Consider the following 23621-nt stretch of genomic DNA (forward strand, 5'->3'; position numbering starts at 1 on the left):
AGCCTGAAAATACTTGATATATGATGGTTTATTATTATTATTATTATTATTATTATTATTATTATTATTATTATTATTATTATTATTATTATTATTATTATTATTATTATTATTATTATTATTATTATTATTATTATTATTTTAGCTTGAGCATGTTTTATAAACGTTTGAAAATTTCATAATTTTATATTATTTTATTTATTTATTTTTTATACGCAATTTTCAAAAAACCATAAAAACAAATATCATATGATGAGATATAATTTATTAACAAAAATATAGTAATGTTTCTAGAAGAACAAAAATCATAATAATTCTTTTGATAAAAAAAGTAAATATATATTGTGATTACATGATTTACAATAGTAAAATTATTTCGTATTGCTACCTTTACTGTTGTTCTATCTTCTACATAAATAAAATATTATTGTATAAGTCGTTGTAATAAAACTGAGTAATCTGAGTGATTGCATGATTGCATCTTCAAAAATAAAAATCTCTTTTTGGTACAAAGCACTATTTAATTCTCTTAACTTTATAGCACACTGAACTACACTCATTTAAATTATTATTGTACTCGATATTTCAAGTGCTTCCCGCGGGAACTTATCTTTAGGACTTATGCTTAGAATTGGTCTTTAAATAGTATAATGTAACAACAGTGGTGTGTACAATATATATATATATATATATATATATATATATATATATATATATATATTAAAAAAATATTTATAATATAGTATAATTTGGTTAGTGTCATAATGTATGGATCAGTAGTATGGACACTAACAATTAAGATAGAAGAATAATTAAGAAGATGGGAAAGAACTATATTAAGGAAGATATATGGCCTATATGCAAAAATGGAATAGGATAAGAACAAATTCAGACTTAGAACTAATAATAGCGACATAGTAACAGAAATAAAGAAAGGTAGGTTAGGATGGTTGGGAGCATGGGTGCCCGCACGATATTTTCAAAGGGGGGGGCAACACACACACACACACACACACACACACATATATATATATATATATATATATATATATATATATATATATATATATATATATATATATATATATATATATATATATATAATTGCTAGAATGAAACCTAACAAAACAAAACTTCATTGCTGTCAACACCACGTCAGCAAAAGAAACAACAAAATGCAAAATTATCTTTTCAACTCAACTGACGGATACCATCATTCAAAATACTTAGCATTGCATGCAGCATCACGATGAATATAATTATTACTGAAAAAAATATGAAACGTCACATGGAGGAGAGAAGTAGATTAAAATCTCGGGGATGGGTTTGACTTAATTTTGTTACTCTAATCATCTAGTGAATGTTGATTTTAAAAGTATACTATTGTCACCAGAAGAGCCTATAAATGTTAACCTTTCTCGAAAATCCAGGGAGGGGCAATTGCCCCCTCTTGCCCCCTCTCTGTCGGCGCCCATGGTTGGGACATCTAGAACTCATGGGAGATCACAGAGGAATGAAACAAATCTACGAGGAAACTCACGAAGGGAGACAGAGACTCAGATGGTTGAATGATGTATTAAACGACCTAAAAAAGATGGAAGTAACGGCAGAAGAAATAAAGCAAAGAACAAAAAAGAACACAAATCTATCCTGAAGGAGGTGAAAGTCCTGCAAGAACTGTAGTACCAAAAGATAAGGTAAGGTAAAAATTTGGTTATTGCACTTACAACTAATCGAACCTGTTCTTGTAATTTTCAGGAATCCTATCCTTGTAATCTTCTACGATGAATATTATTGTCTCACAACCGATGGATGTTCAAATTCCTGAATGTACAATGTTCTATGCAATGTTCTATTGCATTCAATGTTAACAAATTAAATACTGTTGCGAATTAATCAATCATTTTTCTAACTGTTCAATCATTTTTCTACATTTTGTGTATGGCCTAAAAGATTTTACAATCTTAAACTTTCTTTTTTATAGTTGGTAATTTTAAATTTTCTTATAGTTGGTAACGATCTTATTCCAGTCCTTCTCAGGATTTCCTTTCTCAGTGTTCAATAATGGGTTTATTGTCCTTATATAATAAATTTCAAATACGTTCCCTTTTAATATTAGAAATGGCCTTTTGTTTTTGCAACGCTACCTATATAAGAATGACGAAAAGAAACATTAGCACCAGGAAAAGAAATACATAAGGAATTCCCGTGAGTATAAAGAAACTATCTTAAGGTTATCAAAATGTCTCCAAACTACAAGACATATAGTTCAGAAGTTGAAAGTCCAACATCATAACGCTTCTAATATTAAAAGGGACGGATTCGAAAATTATCATATAAAGATAATAAATCCGCTACTAAATACTGAAAAAGGAAACTTACAGAAGGACTGGAATACGATCATTAAAAACTGTATCAATAAAAAACAAAATTTAAGTTTGTAAAAATCTTTGAGGTCATAGAAAAATGACAGAAAGAAGTAGTCAATTGGAACATTAATTGGCAACAGTGTTTAATTTGGTAACATTGTATATACAAAAACTTGAACATTCATCGATTGGGAGACATAACAATATTCATCGTAAAAGATTACAAAGACGAAATTAATAAAAATTACAAAAACAGATTTCATTAGTTGTTAATGTACTAACCAAATTATACTATATTATAAACATTTTTTATATACACACATCAATGTTGTTACGTGACACTATGTGAAGACCAGCACAGAAAAAATTCTAAGCCTAAGCTCTGAAGACAATTGCCCGCGAGAAGCACTTGAAATATCAGCTATGAAGGATATAAAAGTAACATTATTGAGATGAGTTAGTACTTATTATCGTAATATATATATATATATATATATATATATATATATATAAAATTGTATATTATTAAGTTTTCTTAATATTTGCATTACAATCTAGATTTGAACATGAAACTTTATGGAACTCAATGGGTATAAATCAGGGTGGATTGATTTAAATCAGTCTGATTTAAATCACGATTTTAATCAAGATTTAAATCACTTGATTTTTTAAATAAAAATCGTTGATTTAAATCAAATTCCGAAATGAATTAATTTAAAGTGAAAGTAAGTAAAATCCCGTTTCTCTTTAGTTATTTCGATTATGGAAGATAATAATCATAATACAATGAGACTCAAATGTATGTAAGCACAGTAAGAAAACTAGTATCATGTAGGGAACGATCAGGGAAAATCCCGATTGAACGGGTTACGGGTGAACCCTGCTTTCTTTTGGGTTTTAAAATTTCTATTCCAATGGGGAAATCACCATGGCCATTTAAGATGAAAACTCTTTTGTGTCCACGTCTATTTGCTTGTTTCCAGATAATAGGAGCGTATTTAGAGGGGTCCGATCCCCTCTCCGAAACAAACAAAAAAAAAAAATTAAAACTTCGGGCGAAACTTATGTACTAAATACATAGAAGTTCCTCGGGATCGTAATACGACAAATTTTGGATGCGTTAAAATATCGAATAATACTTTTGATAAAGTGGATACTTGACCCCATTGCAGAACATGCCGCGATCTGCGATGTGATCGCAGAAAATTTGCCGTGCCTGTGCAGGAAAAATTGTCAAAGGAAATAAAATAGCCAACAGAAAAGTATAAAAACGTGCCTGCTATGTATAGATGTCTTAAATGCACGGACAACTCTCATTTGAACTGTTTTTCAATTCACATAAAGCATATCTTTAACAATCACAAGTGTTTCTTCTTCTGGAACTGATCATCCTGATTTTTTTATTTTGGAATTCCTGCAGGGAATTCGTGTTATTATTGAGTTCAAAATCTCTTATCGTCGCGAATTGTGTCGAGGAACTTGAAGCTTTAAAATATATAAAACGATAATTATGTCTGTTGTGCTGTATGGTTGTGAAACATGGTCGCTTACGCTGAGGGAAGAACGCAGACTAAAAGTAATTGAGAATAAAATCCTGAAACGAATATTCGGAACCAAAAGGAACGGAAATGAGGAATGGCGAAAACTTCATGATGAGGAACTGCATAATTTATACTATTCACCAAATATTGTTAGGGTCATCAAATCTTGGAGGCTCAGGTGGGCAGGACATGTAGCGAGAATTGAAGAAAGTAGGAACGCTTTCAAAGTTTTAACTGGAAGTCTAATCGGAAAACGACCATTAGGAAGGCCTAGGCACAGATGTGAAGACAATATTAAGTTGCATCTCGCAGAAATAGGAATATAAAGTAAAAACTGGATCCAGTTGACTAAGGACAGAAGTTAGTGGAGAGCTTTTGTGAACATGGCATTGAACCTCCGGGTTCCATAGGTCATAGAGTGAGTTAGTTAATTTTAGGCGAAATTTATCTACTTTATATGTATTTCGTGCCGCTAGCTAGTTCCAATTGTTTAAAAATATGCCCCTGCCAAATATCAGTAACTTTCGTGAAAAGAAAAGTGTCATGTTGATATACATTGCTGTACTTTTTCCTTAATGCTTAAGAAACATTGTTTGAGATTGAAATAGGTTAACGATTGGGAATTAATTCAAAATTAAAACCCAATACTTTCACTTAAATGACATAATTAACATTTAATACTAATTCCTAATGTTTTTTCTTCAGTTCACGACTTGTATTATACGAAGAAAAAGATTTGATTTAAATCAAAAAAATCGATTTAAATCAAAAAAATCAACAAAAATGATTTTTTTGAAAAAAATCATGATTTTTTTTCACCCTGGTATAAATACAAATTTATCTTCAAAATAGGCATTTTATAAGTGTTATAAAGATCTATTATTTAAGACCAAAATCGATATTATTTATATTAAAAGCTTATGGGTTTAAGTGCGAAAACAAAATAGGTATTTGGGCAAAATACTGGACCCGGTTATTAGATGTGTATTTCTAGTTATCATATATATATTTTTTAAAAGAAGAAGCTAAACCGTCAAGGTGAAAAGTTTTTGCAGAAAAAACAAATGTTATGAGAAACAACAAACTGAAATATAAATTTTAGGTATTAGATTATAAATAATGAAATAAAAATCTTATCAAACTGATAAGTTGCAAATGAATGTGATAAAATTCTATTTTACTTTAACAGATAGTTTGGTTTTATATTTAGCACTACCTCATTTGTTCAACTGCTGAAATGTACTATGCTGCACAAAAAGAAGATAGAAGAAACTAAATAGGTGTAGTTCAATGCAATTCTAAAGAAATAGCCTGAAGATGCTTGCAGCTATTGTACGGACGAAATATTGTTAACTATGAATCAAACTATGAAAACAAGAATATCATCATTTATTGTCATAAAGGAGTGTAAATATTGCATTCTTTAATTTATCATGATAAGGTGTATCTATATAGTAAAAAGTATTCGTAACAGTAGTTTTTAATTGAAAAGTATTACTTGAGCCTCCAAGGAGCATCTCTCCTTCATAAATTTTAACTAGTATTAGAAGTATACGTAAAACATAAACAACTTTCATTATAATGGTAAAATTTCTTCAATACTACTGTTATAACTAAAGATTTATGGTCTTGGAAGTTAGAAAGACTTATTTATATCATTTATTTAACTTTATTGTCACCCAGATACTTACCCCAGCAATCCTCCGGTGAAATAAACAACTTCTATGTAACCACAAGATAAGGTAAAAGTATAGATCAGCATTCCTACCAAGGAGAAAGTGTAAATGGCCAGAGTGGTTTCTCTGAAATAAAACATTCCAAACAATTATAGACAACAGGAACGACAAAAGTAATTAAGATATAATAAAAGTTTATTTTATACAGATAGTACTTCCAACAGACGCCACCCGAATGTCCAGTAGGATCCTATGGACCATTCACTGGACATGTCCAAATGTAACTAACTAGCAACAAAACAAACATTATCATAATTTCCATTCATTACATGTTAAAGAAGACCGGACTGTTATAGCACAGGATATGACGTACAACTTAAAACAGTTCATTATTGCAGTTTATTTATGAGAAAAACATAGCATTCAATTAATGATATATTTATGGCAGAATATTGAATTATTATATTGTTTTTTCGTACTCCTTTAATACTTCAAGTTTTCTGTTGTCTTTCTTTTTCAGCGATAAGAAACATGTCGGTCATATTAGTAAATTTCTTAAGAAGTCCGAATTCAGTTAGTTCCATTGAGAGCAGAGACATGCCAAAGAAGGAGAAAATTGAATGTCGTTCATCCTCTAGTTGTTATTTTGTTACACCATTTATTCCATTTGTCACGCACTTTCAAGAGATATTCACTTTATGTTTTCCTAACTCTTCTGAACATCTCATAATGCTGGTATTATGAGATATTCCATAATACCAGCATTATATAATGCTCATAATGTGTATTCCTGGTTTTACTCCTTTTATCTCCTTTCCATTTTAATCCTTTTTATCTTGCCACTGAGGAAGGAACCAGGTGAGAATTTCGAAACGTCAAAATCTTTAAATTTTTCAAGGGAGAAGCCATTGGTAAGTAGCCAATTTTTTGTTAATTTTGAATATGCCCCCATGCGTCCATATAATTATAATTATAATCTCATAATGCTGTTTAAAAAAGTGTACTTTCAGACTGGATTTTGAGATATTACATTATAAAATCTAAGATTGAAAACGTCCACTTCACTGAAATATCTGTTATTAATTTGTTCATTTACTACTTTTGAAACACGAGTTACAATGGTGAAAGTTTCCACAATAGGAAACTTTGATGGAAACAGGTTTTCCATTATCTTCCTATGAATCGACTTTAACTGTATAGATAATTTGATACAAATTTTGAAACACGAGTTACAATGTTGAAAGTTTCCACAATAGGAAACTTTGATGGAAACAGGTTTTCCATTATCTTCCTATGAATCGACTTTAACTGTATAGATAATTTGATACAAATTTTGAAACACGAGTTACAATGTTGAAAGTTTCCACAATAGGAAACTTTGATGGAAACAGGTTTTCCATTATCTTCCTATGAATCGACTTTAACTGTATAGATAATTTGATACAAATTTTGAAACACGAGTTACAATGTTGAAAGTTTCCACAATAGGAAACTTTGATGGAAACAGGTTTTCCATTATCTTCCTATGAATCGACTTTAACTGTATAGTTAATTTGATACAAATTTTGAAACACGAGTTACAATGTTGAAAGTTTCCACAGTAGGAAACTGTGAAGGAAACAGGTTTTCCATTATCTCCCTATAAATCGACTTTAACTGTATAGTTAATTTAATACAAATTTTGATCGAATCTTCGAGTTTTATTTATTATTTTGTATTGTGTATAATGTACTTGAAGCGAATTAAAAATCAGTTACAATAGCCATTCAATCGAGACAAATAATTGCTTAAACTACTTAGAAGTGTATTGCCACTAATGTAAGAAATGACTATAATGTTAATAAGTCAGATAGTCCTCTGCCTTTTCTTGGTACTAATACCCTAAAATGTCTTCAAGATTTTTGAAGGTTTGAAAAGTAAATAAGTAACTTAGGCACATTCCATTGAGGTAGGAGCAGCTCATCAATGTTGTATGTTGTGAAATTAATCTGATGCGAACAAACTGTGAGACCCCTTCTTCAGTCTATGAAAGGTTTTGCCCGGTCAAATACAGTTGGTGCATTAACACCAAATGTTATCATTTCTGTTTCTCTTGGGCTTAATCTCGTACTGTCGCTGAGTCAATACTGAAAAAGCATATGCTCCAAACCTTGAATGAAACCCAGAACATGCGCAATCAAGGCACGTGTATTAGCCATTTGGCTAAAAAGGAAATGCAATGAAAAATGGTTCACTTCACTTGAAGTTATATAGTAAGACTATCCATGGCTTTGGATTGATTATTTTAACAAAAGAAACACTGACCAAAGCTTAAAACCCACTTTATTTTAAATTATAATTTGTAACGGTTTCGGATATCTAACATATCCTTCTTCAGACACTATCGAAACCGTTAGAAATTATAATTTAAAATAAAGTAGGTTTTAAGCCTTGGTCAATGTTTCTTTTGGCAAAATATTCAAGTTATAGTTATTATTTCACTATAAGACATCGAGATAATTAAGAGAGCACTAAAGAAAATAGGGAATGTTTCAGCGTACAGGAAAGGGAGTAAGAACAAGAAGAAGAAAGCCGAGAGGAGCTGACGGTAAGAAGAGGAATGGTTTACAAGATAAGGGAAGTGAATGTAACAGTTGCTGTATTGGTGAAACGGGGTTAAAAAACTGAAAGAACAGTTAAAACAACAAAGTATGATGTAAAATTAGAAAGAGAAAGAAATGCCATTTTTAAGCACGTGAGGGACACAATACCTAATATTTATTGATGAGATTGAAGTATTAGGACTGCAAAAAAAAAAAAAAAAAAAAAAAAAAAAAAAAAGGACGTTAATAAGAAAGTGGAAGGAAGCCAGATTTATTGAAACAGAACAAAGCTGTATTATGAACTAAAATGCAGGACTTAAAATTGACGAACAATGGAGCAAGTTATTGAAAAAAAAACTAATTTGTAGCTTATTTTTATGCCGGACAGGGAGGGAAAGGGATTTATGCTATTTAATTTCACTTTCGTCTACTTTTATTACGATTGGCTGAGCCCGTTCTGATCAGTCAATCAGCGCTCAGAACTACTTTCGATGATTATGTTATATTCAGATCCAATTCCCTCTTGTTGGTTACAGTGTCCGATGAAGCCAATATGTTCAGTTACTTGGCGATTAGCTTCATAGTGTCTGATAAAGCCAATATGTTCAGTTAGTTGGCGATTAGCTTTATAGTGTCCGATGAAGCCAATATGTTCAGTTAGTTGGCGATTAGCTTCATAGTGTCCGATGAAGCCAATATGTTCAATTAGTTGGCGATTAGCTTCATAGTGTCCGATGAAGCCAATATGTTTAGTTAGTTGGCGATTAGCTTCATAGTGTCCGTTGAAGCCAATATGTTCAGTTACTTGGCGATTAGCTTCATAGTGTCTGATAAAGCCAATATGTTCAGTTAGTTGGCGATTAGCTTCATAGTGTCCGATGAAGCCAATATGTTCAATTAGTTGGCGATTAGCTTCATAGTGTCCGATGAAGCCAATATGTTCAGTTAGTTGGCGAAACTGTTACACATTTATTATTTTAAATAAACGTTGCTTTCTTCAGTGGATAATACCTCTAGTTAAGTTATTTAAGATAGTAAAGCTAGTATAAATCAGTTAGTCACTTCAAGTTATAATACCTTTTAGGTTACTAACCTTTTAGCTTATTTTTAAAAGTTAGTACATAATCTGAAATAGCTAATTCGAAAGAGAGATAGAAAAAAAAAACTTACTTGAATCTATGCGTTTTGTCAAGTACCACACCGCTTACCACGGATCCCATCATCCCGCTGATCACAATGGTTAAACCAATTCCACCAGCATCTTGTTCACGGCCCTGGGAAAAGAAAAAAAGACAAAGCAAAATCTCATTAGTTTTGTTCTGCCTGAAGTCAGGTTGTAGCCTATTTATCCAACATAGTTAGTGGAGCAAATAAACCTGTAAAGTAGGGGTAGAGGGCAAGGGCGCCCATGTTGTGGTTTCCAAGGGGAGGCAAGTATAAGCAACGTTTCAAATATAGTTTCAAATTTTGCTGTAACTAATGTAAAAATTCTATTGGGTTTTCGATGTTCCCAAGTACAATTTCCTCTTTGGGGGGGGGGGGACAAGTGCCCCACCTTGCCCCCTGATGGGCGCTCTTGGTAGAGGGGGTAGATCATTTCCCCTTTAGCACAAAATTTCATATTGATAATCTGGAAATTAAAGGCATTAAGCAGCTTTGTCCCCTATTTCTAACTTTATTTTAAAGATATTGCAGAAATCAAACTGTTGGAACAAAAAAAAAGATGATTGTAAGTTGGTTATAAATGTTTTGTAAATATGGTTCATGTCTATGCTAGTTAAGGTTTAGAAGAGGAAATTATAATTGATATGCTGTGGTTTTAATATCTAGGTCTATGACACTGTTGCCACACTTGGTACAATTGTACCAAATTCAGCCCTTTTTGTCATTCGTCGGCCCGTTAGTACCACGCTGACATTTTCAGCCCCTTTTGTAAAAAAAATTGGTACAATTCAACCGAATTCAGCACCATTTAACAAATACTTGTCACATATTCAAAAGTGTCAGTAAGACTTTCTCTACATCTCTTTCTTTTGATGTCTTTCAGGGAAGCTTCTGGGACCCTGGACCGGTTGTACATCTTTTTACAAATGTCAGTTTACTTACCTTCAGTTTATATTCTTCTTACAGTCTATTATCCTCCTTCGGTCATGAAATAGGCGAGAATAAAATGCAATAATTTATATTTTAATATTTTATTATTTATAACGTACTGTTTACACTCGAACTCGGAGATAATTGATTTGTTCCTAGTTTTATATTTGTTCATATATGGCCATAATACGTTCTGGTTTATTGGTCACTTTGAAATAGAGGCGCGTTTGGTTTCGTTACAATACATACCGAAGATGATAACTGTTTTCCCTTTTAATTTGCGGCCTCTGTTATACTTCCTATGCGCAACAAAAGTTTCATCTACTTCCAAGGTTGTTTGGGTTCCTCCTATTTGGATGTTTTTAAAAAGTATTAAAAAAAAAAAAAAAAAAAAGAGTACTTTCTCGACTTGCACTCTTGGGAGAGGGGAGTGGGAGTGTTCTAGAACTTCATCTCTTTTAATTTCGTGTTATTGTAGAGCCATGTATTACACTGGTATAAAATAATTAATTCAGCCCTTTTTGTTTCAATTTGGTACTATTTTTCAGCCCTCTCCAGAGATTGGACTGTGGTAACACTGGTCTATGATGAGCTAATCTTATCTATTGGTGTTTTCTTACAGATGCTTCTTTTAGGACGTAGATGATTTTATTAAGTTATAAGGATGGGAGGCATCGTATCAACGATATTTATGATTATTGCTGTTAGGTTTACGTAAATATCCACATTCATAATTAAATTAATTAAATATACTCCATAGTTTTATGTTAGGCTTAACCACTGCTGCTCAATTGTCATGCATATTTACTTTAAATGTTATGCAAAACTATAAAATAATACAGTATGCGACAAAATAAACAGTACTGAAATCACATTATTGACATTTATTTATTTACTTATTTATTTTACAACATAATGAAACATAAGAAATGTCAAATGGACGTCAACTAAATGTCACTCACAATATATTGTAAATTTAAGATGAATCGCGCCTATACATCATGTGTTCAAAATGCTGACCATTACGTCACACACGTTCTTCATAGCGGCCTTGTAGATCGATGAACATGTTAGTAAACACGGGTTGCTGGAACGCACGGGCGTCTCGGCGGGGGGAAGGGACGAGGAGGAAGTGTTCCTCCCTATATTTTCAAGTACAAAATATTCAATATTTTATTCTAATTTGATTTATTTACTAACGACAAGATAACATATAAATAATAATAATTACATTTGTTTCTAATATAATATTCAGGCTGTGAAACGATAACAGAATTCTTGATATACCTTAGGGGGTCCGTGAAGGTAAGCAGAAAGGTAACAAATGGAATCGAAGTTAATAAACAGGTTGGGCTAGGTGGTACCATTTAAAAATCACTTTCTTTTATGTCCCCCTACCCCCCAAATTTTACATGCCAGAGACGCCAGTGCTGGAACGACAAAACAAATTACCAAATCTTCTCTTTTAACTCTGGTATAGTGGAAGAGGGAATGTCTGTTCGGAAAATTGCTTCCTTCAGCATACCCCGTATGTAGACATCTGGAGCCATGAGCTCAGGGGAGTGGAAAGGAAATTCGATCGATGGGAAATTAAGCAATGTCTAAACTCTTGTGGGCAGAAGGGCAAGTGACTCATTTGCAATGTGGGCAGTGGTTCCGTCTTGTTGCATTCATTATTGTTATAACGACAGATTTTTGGTGCCGGAGAAACAGAGCAAATCATGCAGAAATGGGTCAATAATCAACTGTTGATTGGTGTAGCGATCAAGATACACATGGCTTTCATCACTGAATCATATGTTGCTGATGAAATCTTTATCTTCATATGCCATAGCTTCAGAGTAATACAATAAACAATAAACGTGCATACTGATCTCCTGCAGTGAGATGCTGTCCCACACCGTATTAACAGAAATATTGCTCGATAATAAACACCTTCTCCTCTGTTGTGAGTAATATTATTTATCTTCGCGCCAACTACACACTACGCTAGTCCACACACAACTAAGCACATGTGTGTGACGCTCACAGCTCATACCACATTGCGCGCCATCCGTACGTGAATTTCAGTAGCGTTTATTTTGCCACATACTGTATTTAAAAACATCACGTACGTCAATCACAATACATACTCTTGTAATTTACCAAATAAAATCCATTAACACTCACACACAAATAAACTCATACATATAAGGGTAGTCCTAATTTTTTCACTTCTGAGGCTTTTTGAGTCTCGTCACCTAAAATGATTCCACATCGTACTAAAGAATACATGAGAAAAACTAGCTCAATCGAATAATATTAAATGATGCCCCAAGCGACCTAAAGTTTTCAATGCATTTACAACATACAATATGAGGCAAAGACACGTTATAAGTTTAGAACGGCTAAACAGATTAACATCATGACTTAAACAGGGCAATGAAGATACAAGTGCATCTATTACTGTATAGTACTATCTCAGGGTCATTTTGAAGTCCATCATCTTGGGTTCAGGTCCAAAATTATTAATAGAAAGGCGATCATCTTATATGCTTTCTTGGGACAGCTGTTCATTAGAAAAAACACATCTGAAGTTATTTCCAACCTATTTCTAATAATTTAATTGTTATTGCCTTCATATTATCTGTTTACTAACTTACAATTGTCTTTTCAAACTTATAAGGTATCTTTGCTTCATACTGTATGTTGCAAATGCGTTGAAAATTGATCTCTTGGGGTTCCATTTAATATGAAGCTTAGCTCTATATTGAACTTAGCTTTCAAGACTGAAATTACCGTCATCAGAGCGTAAAAGAGAAACAGATTCTAGTGTATATCACATTATGACACTTAAATAAATATTTCTGCTTAGGTATCTTCTTTTCTCTCTCCCCCCCCCCTTTCGTGCAGTATAACGAAAGTGTTTTTTCTTTTTTTTTTTTTTTTCATGTATCCACACTGGGTTCTTAAGTTTTAACTATATATATATGCTTAAGTTTTAACTTAGTTGCTGCCTAAGAATTTCCAATCAGAAAGCAAGTTACGCACACTCTTATTAATTTGCTTGTTGAATAGTTTAAAGTTTCTTTTCAGAGGAGAGACTAGATGAAAATGAAATGATATAATTTAGTTTAACTTCCCAAATATGCCTTTTAGGTTAAGGAAAACGAATGATTAAGGCAAGTGAATGATGAAGGAAGAAATCAGATAGCATAAGAGCGTGGAAGGAAACGGGCGTACTCTGAGAAAATCCACGGACAAAGATGCTGTCCATCACAAACTAACTTGGCCGGGAATCTGAACCAGGGACCCCATGCACCAGACATAAGCTCACCACCACTGTAGCATTGTGCCCCCCCCCCCCCCGTGTGACTATATGAGAAGATACGTACTGTTTAAAATGGAATGCGAACTATACTAGATTTAGATTCTCAGGAAGATTCTAATGTAAAAACATACGCATATGGAAAGCAATACGTTAGATATTTGACTACGAAGAGGCAGTAATATTGATTTGATATGCATGGTTATTTTTGACTTTTATTTATTTATTTTATTTTAAAGTTTACTGTCCGTTTTCAATATCGTGGTTTCTATAGTTTAACATGTAATCCACAACTATGAATTCATATTAGGAAGATGAACACTCTATCATCACACACTGAGTATTAGTCAGCCCAAAATTTCAGATCCTAGAAAACATTTATTACCAACGAAATATATTTGGCAGGTCTTGGAGGATAACTCTAGTCTCATTGGTCGTACTCTTGCCTTTATTCGCGCAATTGAGTGTAATAATTAATGACCACTAATGCTTTTCATTTTAGATTTCGCAGTTTTACCATTATTAGTTATCTTCTTCTTATCTCTGTTCTATTTTTTTTTCATTTATTCTTTTTTAAGTTTCGCACAGCCTCTGTTTTATTTATTTATTTTTATTTTCAATTGCAATATTTCATCGAACTTATGTTCGATTTTGATTTTTAAGTCTTATTTTGATTTTTATTTATTAATATTTTTGAAAGCATGTGTCGGTAATTGACCTTATTGTAACATCCTTGCCGCCTATGTCCTCTCTAAACACTTAATTAATTAGTTACTCAATCCTACTGAGAAGAAAAGAAAATTAACAGACTGAAATAGTGACGTTCATATCCAATCTGTTACTATAGCATTGCCATTTTTTCTATTACATAGAATATCACAAAATTTGTCACAATATTTTGAGAATAGATTCTCACATCAAAATAAGAAAAGTGTTCATATGGACCTGTGGTCGGAAGTGCATAGTTTCTTAGTTACAGGGTGCCGAAAACGTGAAAAAATGAACTTTAATGGTCCATACTCCGTGTACAAAGTGCCGCCAACTATCATCGGTCCGCCATTGCCTTTTGGCGGATAGCCACCGAAATTAAGAAAAAATGACTGCCGACATTGGTATGCTTTCGGTTTCAAGCGGAAAGCCATCGAAGCGGCTGCAGTCGTCGTAAAGTTATATGGCAGTTGTCGTTTTTTCCGCCAGGCGGTGTTATAGACTTTTCGATTTAATGACCGCTGAATGATGGTGAGAACTCAGTAACGTCTGCTGCGAACTACCTTACCACTTGTTGTTCTCATCTTTTTTTTATGTGCTAGTACATGAGAACAACAGGTGGCAGCACTGCTACTCATGTAACTGTTCTCAAGCAATTACAGAACTATTTTCGTGACCGACTACAGCAGAACATGTTAGGTTATTTTTTACTTGGCAAAAATGTTAAATATACTACGTACAGCTTTGATCGTTGTAAATAAAATTCAATTGAAAATTCTCACTGATAATTACTAGTTTCATTCTGATAAGCTCGGAAAGCCATGTCTTTGGTGTTAAATTAACATACAGGTACGCTAAAAGGGTAGTTATTTTGTGTTTTATCCATGTATTGGTATAGAACTTTCAGGATATAAATACCAATACAATATATTGTTGACAAAATCGAGCGTAGAGAATTAAAGGCGGTAGAGAAAAGCCCATGTAGCGGTTTAATGGCGGTACTAGTGGTTTCAAGCCGGCACTAGCGGTTCAAACGAGGAGAAACGGCGGATGCCGCCTTATTACCGTCATGGCAGTAAAATTGTGGCATTCGTGTAATTTCGTAACGGCACCGCCGCGTTAAGCCGCCATCGATCTGCCAAATTTTCGAAGGCAGGCCGCCGCAGTTCGCGGTCGGTCCGACTACGTCTTACACATGGGGTAGTTCCACCACTATAGGACCGATTGTAGTCGGGTTAAGACATCATTGAAGAACTAGTATGTGAACTATCAAAATATCTATCTTTCAGAACCTCCGGTACTTGCACAATCATTTTTGGGAGTACTTGATCACTCTCCACCTCTCTAAAAATTGGTGTGCAAGTACTGGAGCATTCTTGAATATGAATATTTGGATAGTTCACATACCAGTTCATCAGCAATGTTTTGATCCGACTGCGATAGGTCCCACAATAGTGGAACTATGAACTTTTAAAGTTCTCTTGTTTCACTTTTTTGGCACGTTCCACTTTTGAACACAGGTCTATTTGAACTTTTTTTTTCTCATTTTAATGTGAGGAATATATTCTCAAAATATTGAGACACATTTTTGTATAGGAGCTCTATTTTGTATAGGAGCTGCTTGCCCGTGTCCCGAGCTCTTACTAGCAAAATTGATTGCTTTGTTTCCTCTTCCTTTTTAATTTTCATCTGTTGGAGACCAATAAGCTTGGTAGCATCCTTCTCACTTGCTTGCAGTTTGGAACATAACATATAAGCAAAGTGTTTATTCTAGTCTTCCTAACATGTTTTGAATAATAATGATAATAAAATCACAGGCCAACGAACAAGACGTGGCATCACACTATTCCAGACCATAAAGCGAAAACAAAAAGTGATTTAACTTACCGGGAAGTGAGCAAGGACCACCTGATTGAGCAGGGTTGATATGGCGTAGAAGACACCTACATTTATTCCATAGGTGACCAGAAGAACAATGTAGTTTCTGTTCTTCACCAGTCGGATAATAGATTGCGCGTAGTTATCGTCATCTGCATTCAGGGCTGCTTCTTGAGCTCGGCTTGGGGGCGTTGGTGGGGCAGCCTTGAAGACTGAAATATAGAAAGAAAGGAATATTAAGATTTGTAGTTAAATTTACAGGGATAAAAAGGAATGACGTATTGTAAAGTAAAAACCCCATATTTGTAACAGGTTACACATGAGAGACTGAATCTTCATTAGACGAGAAAATAGCGTCAAGGAACGGCATTTGGAATTATTGAGGATTAAAATAGATGGAACTGCAGTAGAAACAGTGATATTATGTGATTTAATAGCACAGCAGGTAACAGGGCCGGCTCATCCATATAGACAACCTAGGCGACTGCCTAGGGCGGAAACATTTAGGGGCGGAATGGCAGGCATTTTTTATCTTGCATGTGATTTATTAACATTAGCCAAAACGTACGTGCGCCAACTCCCTACACATTTAGGAAGAGGATGTTAATGAAAAGTATGATCACCTAAGATCAAGGGCGCCGATCCTGGGGGCCGGGCCCCCCAAATCGCATGTGGGCCCCCTATTGTATTTATGAATATACAATATTTGGCATAATTTGAATGCAATTTGTCTTAAAATCCTTACATTCTGCATCTGAATGAGCCCCCCCCCCAAATAAAAATTTACAGAGAAATCGGCGCCCTTGCCTAAGATCGATTACTGCTCACCTATATGGAGCTGGTGAACATCTACCTGGTCATAGTACATTTCCGTTTTCCCACTGTTCATTGTATGACTAAGATCTCCTGAAGATCTCCTGTATTATCTGAATATCCAGACTCCGGATGCTCGCCCGACGAAATTAAAATACCGCTATTTTTACAGTAATTATGTGATATCTTCAAATAGATAAAAGATAATCGAAATGTGGAACAAGAGCACTCTAAACAATATTATTTTGCGTGAGGTACCGTTATCACAAGTCACCTAGTGGCTTTCCGTTTTCAGCTGTTTAAAAACGCGAAAATAAATGCCCATTTTTAAAATGGCTCGAAATCGAAAGCAGATAAAGGATCGTTTATCTCATGTAAAATAATATTATCTAGGGCGCTCTTGTTCCACATTTCGATTATCTTTTATCTATTTGAAGATATCACATAATTACTGTAAAAATAGCGGTATTTTAATTTCGCCGGGATGATGGATACTTATCGTTTGAAGCTTTACTTCAAGAATTATCCCTTTCACATTCCTACCCGTGTAGCACCAAATACCCACTTCTTTCACCTTTCCCGCCCTAGACTGTCGATTATCCACAGGGTCGTAACTTGTGGGGGGCAACTGCCCTCCCACAGAAGCTCCTCGCCGTTCGAGGGGGCTCATTTTAAGACAAAATTTTCTTACTCCGTATACGATACGAACATGAAATTATAAATGAAGCATCAAACAGGTTCACTATATTACATAAACAAAACAGCACACAAAAGGTAAATAAAACAAAAATGAGTTGTCGGCCCATTTCAGTAAAAAATGTCTACTATTAAGGATCATTAGAGGTAATATTTATTCGTATGACTTTGAGATTTGTCAATATTGTCCCCTTAATTAATTTATCATGTAGACTATGTAAAATGTCAGACGGCGCAGACCTTGCCGTACGGGAGGCTCACAGGCTCCGGGGGGCCATAAACAGTAAGAAACAAATGGAAAGAGGGAGCCCAAGCATTATAAAAACAACTTTTCTAGGGGCCCAAATATGCGTATTAATGCTTGCCCCCCCCCCCCCTGAAAAAACATAAGTTACGGCACTGATTATCCAAAGGCCCTTTTTTCACAGAGCACCAGATTTATATAATCAGATAACTGACGTGGACATTGTTTAAGCTACTCAGCTTTCGACAGAATAATGACTCAAATTCAAAATAAAAATGAATTAAGAAAATTTATCTTTGCTTTGTCTTTTAGACTAATTATTAATGTATAAATTGTTCAAAACACACTGCTATTTATAGTATACCTCCTAACTTGTGATTTCCTTAAACAGACAAAAATTAAATTTTTGGACGCATTGCAGTCACTAATCAAGTAAATTTAGTAGGGGATGATAGAACAATAAAAAGAAATGCAGAGGTCTTATTAAACGCTTGCAGGGACATGGGTTTAGAAGTAACTGCAGAGAAAACTAAATACATGGAAGTTCATCGGGATCGTAATACGGCAAATTATGGATGCGTTAAAATATCGAATAATACTTTTGATGAAGTGGATACGTTCAAATATCTAGGATCAATACTAACAGACGAAAACCATATTCACAAAGAAATTAAATATCAACTAAAAGCAGGGAATTCATGTTATTATTCAGTTCAAATCTCTCGTCATCGCCAATTCTGTCGAGAAATTTAAATTAAGCCCTTTGTTCAGTATGGTTGCAAAACATGGTCGCTTACTTTGAGCGAAGAACGTAGACAAAGTATTTGAGAACAAGATCCTGAGACGAATATTCGGACCCAAGAGGAACGGGAATGGGGAATGGCGGAAACTTCATAACGAGGAACTACATAATTTATACGGTTTACCCAACATTGTTAGGGTCGTCAAGTCTAGGAGGCTTAGGTGGGCAGGTCATGTAGCTAGAATGGAAGAAAGTAGAAACGCTTTCAAAGTCTCAACTGGAAGACCAATCGGAAAAAGACCATTAGGAAGACCTAGGCGCAGATGGGGAGGATAATATTAAGATGGATCTCGCAAAAATAGGAATACAAAGTAGAAATTGGATCCAGTTGGCTATGGATAGAAGTTAGTGGAGAGCTTTTGTGAACGCGGATTGAACCTTCTGGTTCCAAAGGCCATAGGGTTAGTTTTAGTTATTTTTTTCTTTCTTTTTTTAAGCCACTAATAGGGTTGCCAACTCTGGAAAATAAAAAAACCGGCACCTCCCTCAAAATTCCCTATGATATAGGTCTAAGTGTATCTATAGGTCTAACAGTATCTCTGTTCACACCCATCCATGGGAAGGAAATGTACTATCGTGAACAAAAGTGCATTAGTACTGTATTTTGAATATCCTTAGTACATTCACTAATAAGCTTAATAGATACAGTGTGCTATAAATGAGAAACTGAAATCGGCATTGATCATTTTATTGTATTTACCAGTAACTGCCACTTCTTTAAAATTATCGAAACAGATGAACAAAAGTATACTAATCTTTACGTGACAATTTTGGATTTGGAAAATGAAATTTATTCTTTAAACTTATACTTCAACTACAGGAAATTACTTTAAGGAGTCCTTTGATACTCTCAATAAATGTATAAAATTCCTTACAAGTAAATTTCAAATTTTCCCTGATACAGTAACTGTCATCTCTTTAAAATTATCTAAACAGATAAGCAAAATATATTAATCATTGATTGTTGGTGAAAGGAAGCATGCAGAGACTCGGAATTAGCAGTTCCTTCCTTAGGTGATGTGATTTTAATGGGCGATTTTAATTTGTCCATTGATTGGATATCACCTTATAAGGGAGTTAGGAAGTGTGGTAATGATATATGTTTTTTAAAAAAACATTTATTCATGGTCTAGACTTACATCAACATAACATGTTCAATACACGTGGTGACAGTAACCTGGATTATGTTGTCTCCTCGTAAAATGAAATTAATATAACCCCTGACCATGACACACTGAATATCATTTTCCGTCTCATCCTACGAATTTGAAACAGGCACTCTAGTCCAGGGAAACATATTACTAGGTTACAGAAAAAAGCTCCATGGGACCACATCTGTCGTGCACTAGATTTGTTTCCATGGTGTTTCCATGGTATTATCGATGATGCTACAGCGTAACTTACGGATTTTATTTTAGCTGATGTTGAAGATTTTATTTCTAAAAAAAAAAAAAAAAAAAAAAAAAAAAAAAAAAAAAAAAAAACCTCAATCGTCGTCTTAGTTTTCTCCTTGATTTAACTCTGAAATAGATCTGTCCTTAAAGACAAGAAAATTGTTTGGTTACTCTGGAAGCAATATTCGAACCAGTATACTGTTTAAATAATGTGGTAATATAGTGGTTAGATTTTATTGAGAGGATGAGTATTACCACCTATTATTAATTTAATAAGTTATTGGATGGTATTTAAAATAAAAGATAAGTGTTTTTATTTTTTTTGCCAAAATGTAATGTTTTATTTATAGGTAATTACAAAAATTAATTTAATGATTACATATAAAAAGAGATAGCCATTTTTTTTAATTTTGAGGCTTAATCTTATTGCAGGAAAAAAACTAAAAACTTGGGTTACCAAAATAACAGCGTTTTGTAAATGAAAAATATAACTTATATTAAACAGGATTTGAGTTTAGTTTTTTTTTTGTCGTCCACCCATTTTTTGAGTTACGATTATTGGAAGGTTTTGTTTTGAGTTTTAATGTGAATTTTCTTCTACTGTCCTCTTGTGTACTTTTATATTTAAAACATTGTATTATTTTGGACCCTGAGGTCCACTATAATTACTTTTTTAAAAATAATTTTAAATAATACAAAAAGAATACGTGATCGCCCGAGACTAAATTTTTTTTGTTATATTTAAATTTTTATTACTTAATATTTATATTTTTAAATTGCTACAAAATAACAATATAAAAATGATATTTGTAATTTTAGTTTTTTTTAACAGAGTAACATTTTTTGTTTTTTTAATAAAATAAATACATGTATTTTTTAAACTTTGTGTTTAGATTTTTATTACAATACTTAGAATAGTTTTTTTGCAAAATCGTCGAGATGCAGTTTTTACTTAAGAAGAAGTATAATGACTACATTTCCAACGCGTCAATCTTGACTTGGTTTGTTCGAAACCTAATAATTCTTGGTTTCTTATTAACTCAAGGGGAAAACAATAATATTCCCAGAAGCATCCCATACAAGGGCTGGACTGTTGTTACTGAACACAAAGCAGAATAATTCAATGATTACTTTTATAGAAACTTCTCAATCAGCCGGTGTCTAATCCTCTTCCTTGTCTTGAAGATGTGTGTTCGTATTTCATATCCTCGATTTCTACTACGCGTGCTGAAGTCAAGTCTTTTTTGTCAACTCTACCTGAAAATATCAATACTACATTTCTACGCGATATTGCTGCATCAATTGCTCATCCTTTGGTTCTTTTGTTTAATAGGTGTTTTGTGGAAGTTTATTCTCAGCTTTGGAAAGAGGCTAGCTAAATTATTCTACTGGTACTAAATCTGTTGTATGCTCTTATAGACACATTCATTTTCTTTTTCCGTTTTCAATCCTCTGTGAGAAAATCATAACGGATAGACTATACAATTTCACAGCTCCTCATTTGAACTCAGCACAGCAATATTTCCTGCAACAGAAATCATGTCTTACTAACCTATCAGAATTTCTTACTCATGCTATTAATTCTGTTTCAGATAATTCTCAACTACATGTAATATATTTAGATTTCTCAAAAGCCTTCGATAAAGTCGACATCCATCTGTTTTTTTCATAAACTATCAAATAGATTTAATGTTGAAGGGCAATTTCTGTCTCTGTCTCTCGTGGATAGTACAGTAAATCTGTAAACTTGAATGTCCCCTACAGAGGGGACATGGGATCAGTGGCGGATCCAGGATATGATCAAGGGAGGGGCTAAACCATAATTTGCCGTTTTATCCAGTGTAAAGCTGAATTTAAGCCCATTTTATCCAGTGTAAACCTGAGCGTCAAGGGGGGGGGCTATAGCCCTTTATCCCCTCCCTTGGATCCGCCCTTGCATGGGATTACTCGTAACCCGCCGTAAACACTAAAATTTTGGAGTTATTTTAAGATCATTTAGGATCTATATTAAATATATGTAAAGGAAAATTAGAAATTTGAGACAAAAAAAAAATCCCAGGACTGAGGAGGTTAATATCCTAACTATATGTAAAACTACATGAACTGACATTAAATAAGGGGTACTTCCGGTTGACGTGGAATGTTGAAATTTGGCATGATTGTAACTTTTCAGGACTAACCCACAGGAAAATTGGAAGGGACTAAACCGAGGATGAAGAAATTCTCCATGTTATTTAAATGACCTTTTTCTTTGGACCTATAATCTCATATTTTAGGTACTTGCAATTGGAATAATAACTTGAAATTCGGTATGTTGGTACGTTTTTGTTATCGTTACCCAAGCAAATCACCAAAAATAAAAATTTCCAACTTTATAGTGGCTTTATAGGGAACTGAAAAATCTTTCCCATGTTATTTATATGGGACATCCTCTACACCAGAAAATGTTTAGGCACTTCCTGAATACTTTTAGTTTTTAGAGAATCTAAAGGGGAAATGAAAAATCTAAATATTATTTAAACGGGTGTTTTCTTGGGATACAAAATCTTATCTTTTAGATAGTTGAAATACGAAAAGAAACTTGAAATTCGGTAGAATTGCGGGTTTAAGAGGCGAGGCCATAGGCCGAACAAACACGGAGGTCGGGGGCGGATCCCCCAGCTAGCCAAAGGCTAGTTTTCCCTATAAAACAGCCTCAAACTGCTTAAATATGAAATGTTGTTCTTAATTACAGTTAACTAAGCTTTTCACCTGTAATTATAGCAACAAGTATTAGAATACTAAACAAAATGTACTTACCTATAAGAATAAGTAGAAAGAGTACAGAGCAGAATCCAGCAACCCCTTGGAACATGATTGCCAAATCATGTCCTATGTCATCCAAGTTCTCGTGATTTCTTACAATTTGTGGTGGGACTAGAAATCCAATGGCTATTCCAAGCTGAAACACAAACGGATAGATAACATCAATAATTTCTCAGATACGCTTTCGGACAACATGTTATTACTCATACCCTTGATTGGATTATGTTCAGTGAATTAGATGTGCTTCACATTTACTTAAAGTACAGAAATCAACGCTTTATTCATGGCCTCCCAGACAACTTTTCCAACACACGAATGCAAATTTAATTACTCATTTTTTTTTATTTTTTAATTTTTTTAATTTTCAAATCTAATGAATTTTCAAAACATGCTATAAGAAAAGAACGGGCTCCAAGAATCGGTTCAATGCTTTTATCTTCGAGCGATGGTAGGATAGAAGAAAGTCTGTTATTATGGAAAATCGAATTCCAACAGATTTAAACATTCGTAATCTCTTAGTTCACATCACATATAGTGGTTTGATGTTCTTTCATTCGTCTCGATGTATGCACACTCACCTAGAGGTCATGTCGTTGAACATATCCCAACGAAACATTCAACCTAAGGCTTTATGTAATTCTTCTGGAGAAGGAAAAAATGTTCGGATTTTATCCCTACATCCAAATTATAGTAGTTTACTGGAGGGTGAAAA

General features: G+C 33.7%; 1 protein-coding gene across 1 annotated transcript in view; it reads right to left on the bottom strand.

Annotated features, from left to right (window-relative positions):
* The window catches only part of LOC145683886 (choline/ethanolamine transporter flvcr2a-like), a 193117-nt gene that overhangs the window by 23133 nt on the left and 146363 nt on the right, over positions 1-23621 (bottom strand). Inside the window, exons 4-7 of the mRNA XM_081755528.1 lie at positions 22904-23045; positions 16165-16367; positions 9339-9442; positions 5602-5712 (exon numbers count right to left, since the gene is read on the bottom strand). Coding sequence (XP_081611654.1) covers positions 5602-5712; positions 9339-9442; positions 16165-16367; positions 22904-23045 — 560 coding nt within the window. The remainder of the gene's footprint in view (positions 1-5601; positions 5713-9338; positions 9443-16164; positions 16368-22903; positions 23046-23621) is intronic.

This window comes from Thermobia domestica, chromosome 1, assembly GCF_964235325.1.
Source record: "Thermobia domestica chromosome 1, izTheDome1.hap1.1, whole genome shotgun sequence".
NCBI classification, from domain to species: domain Eukaryota; kingdom Metazoa; phylum Arthropoda; class Insecta; order Zygentoma; family Lepismatidae; genus Thermobia; species Thermobia domestica.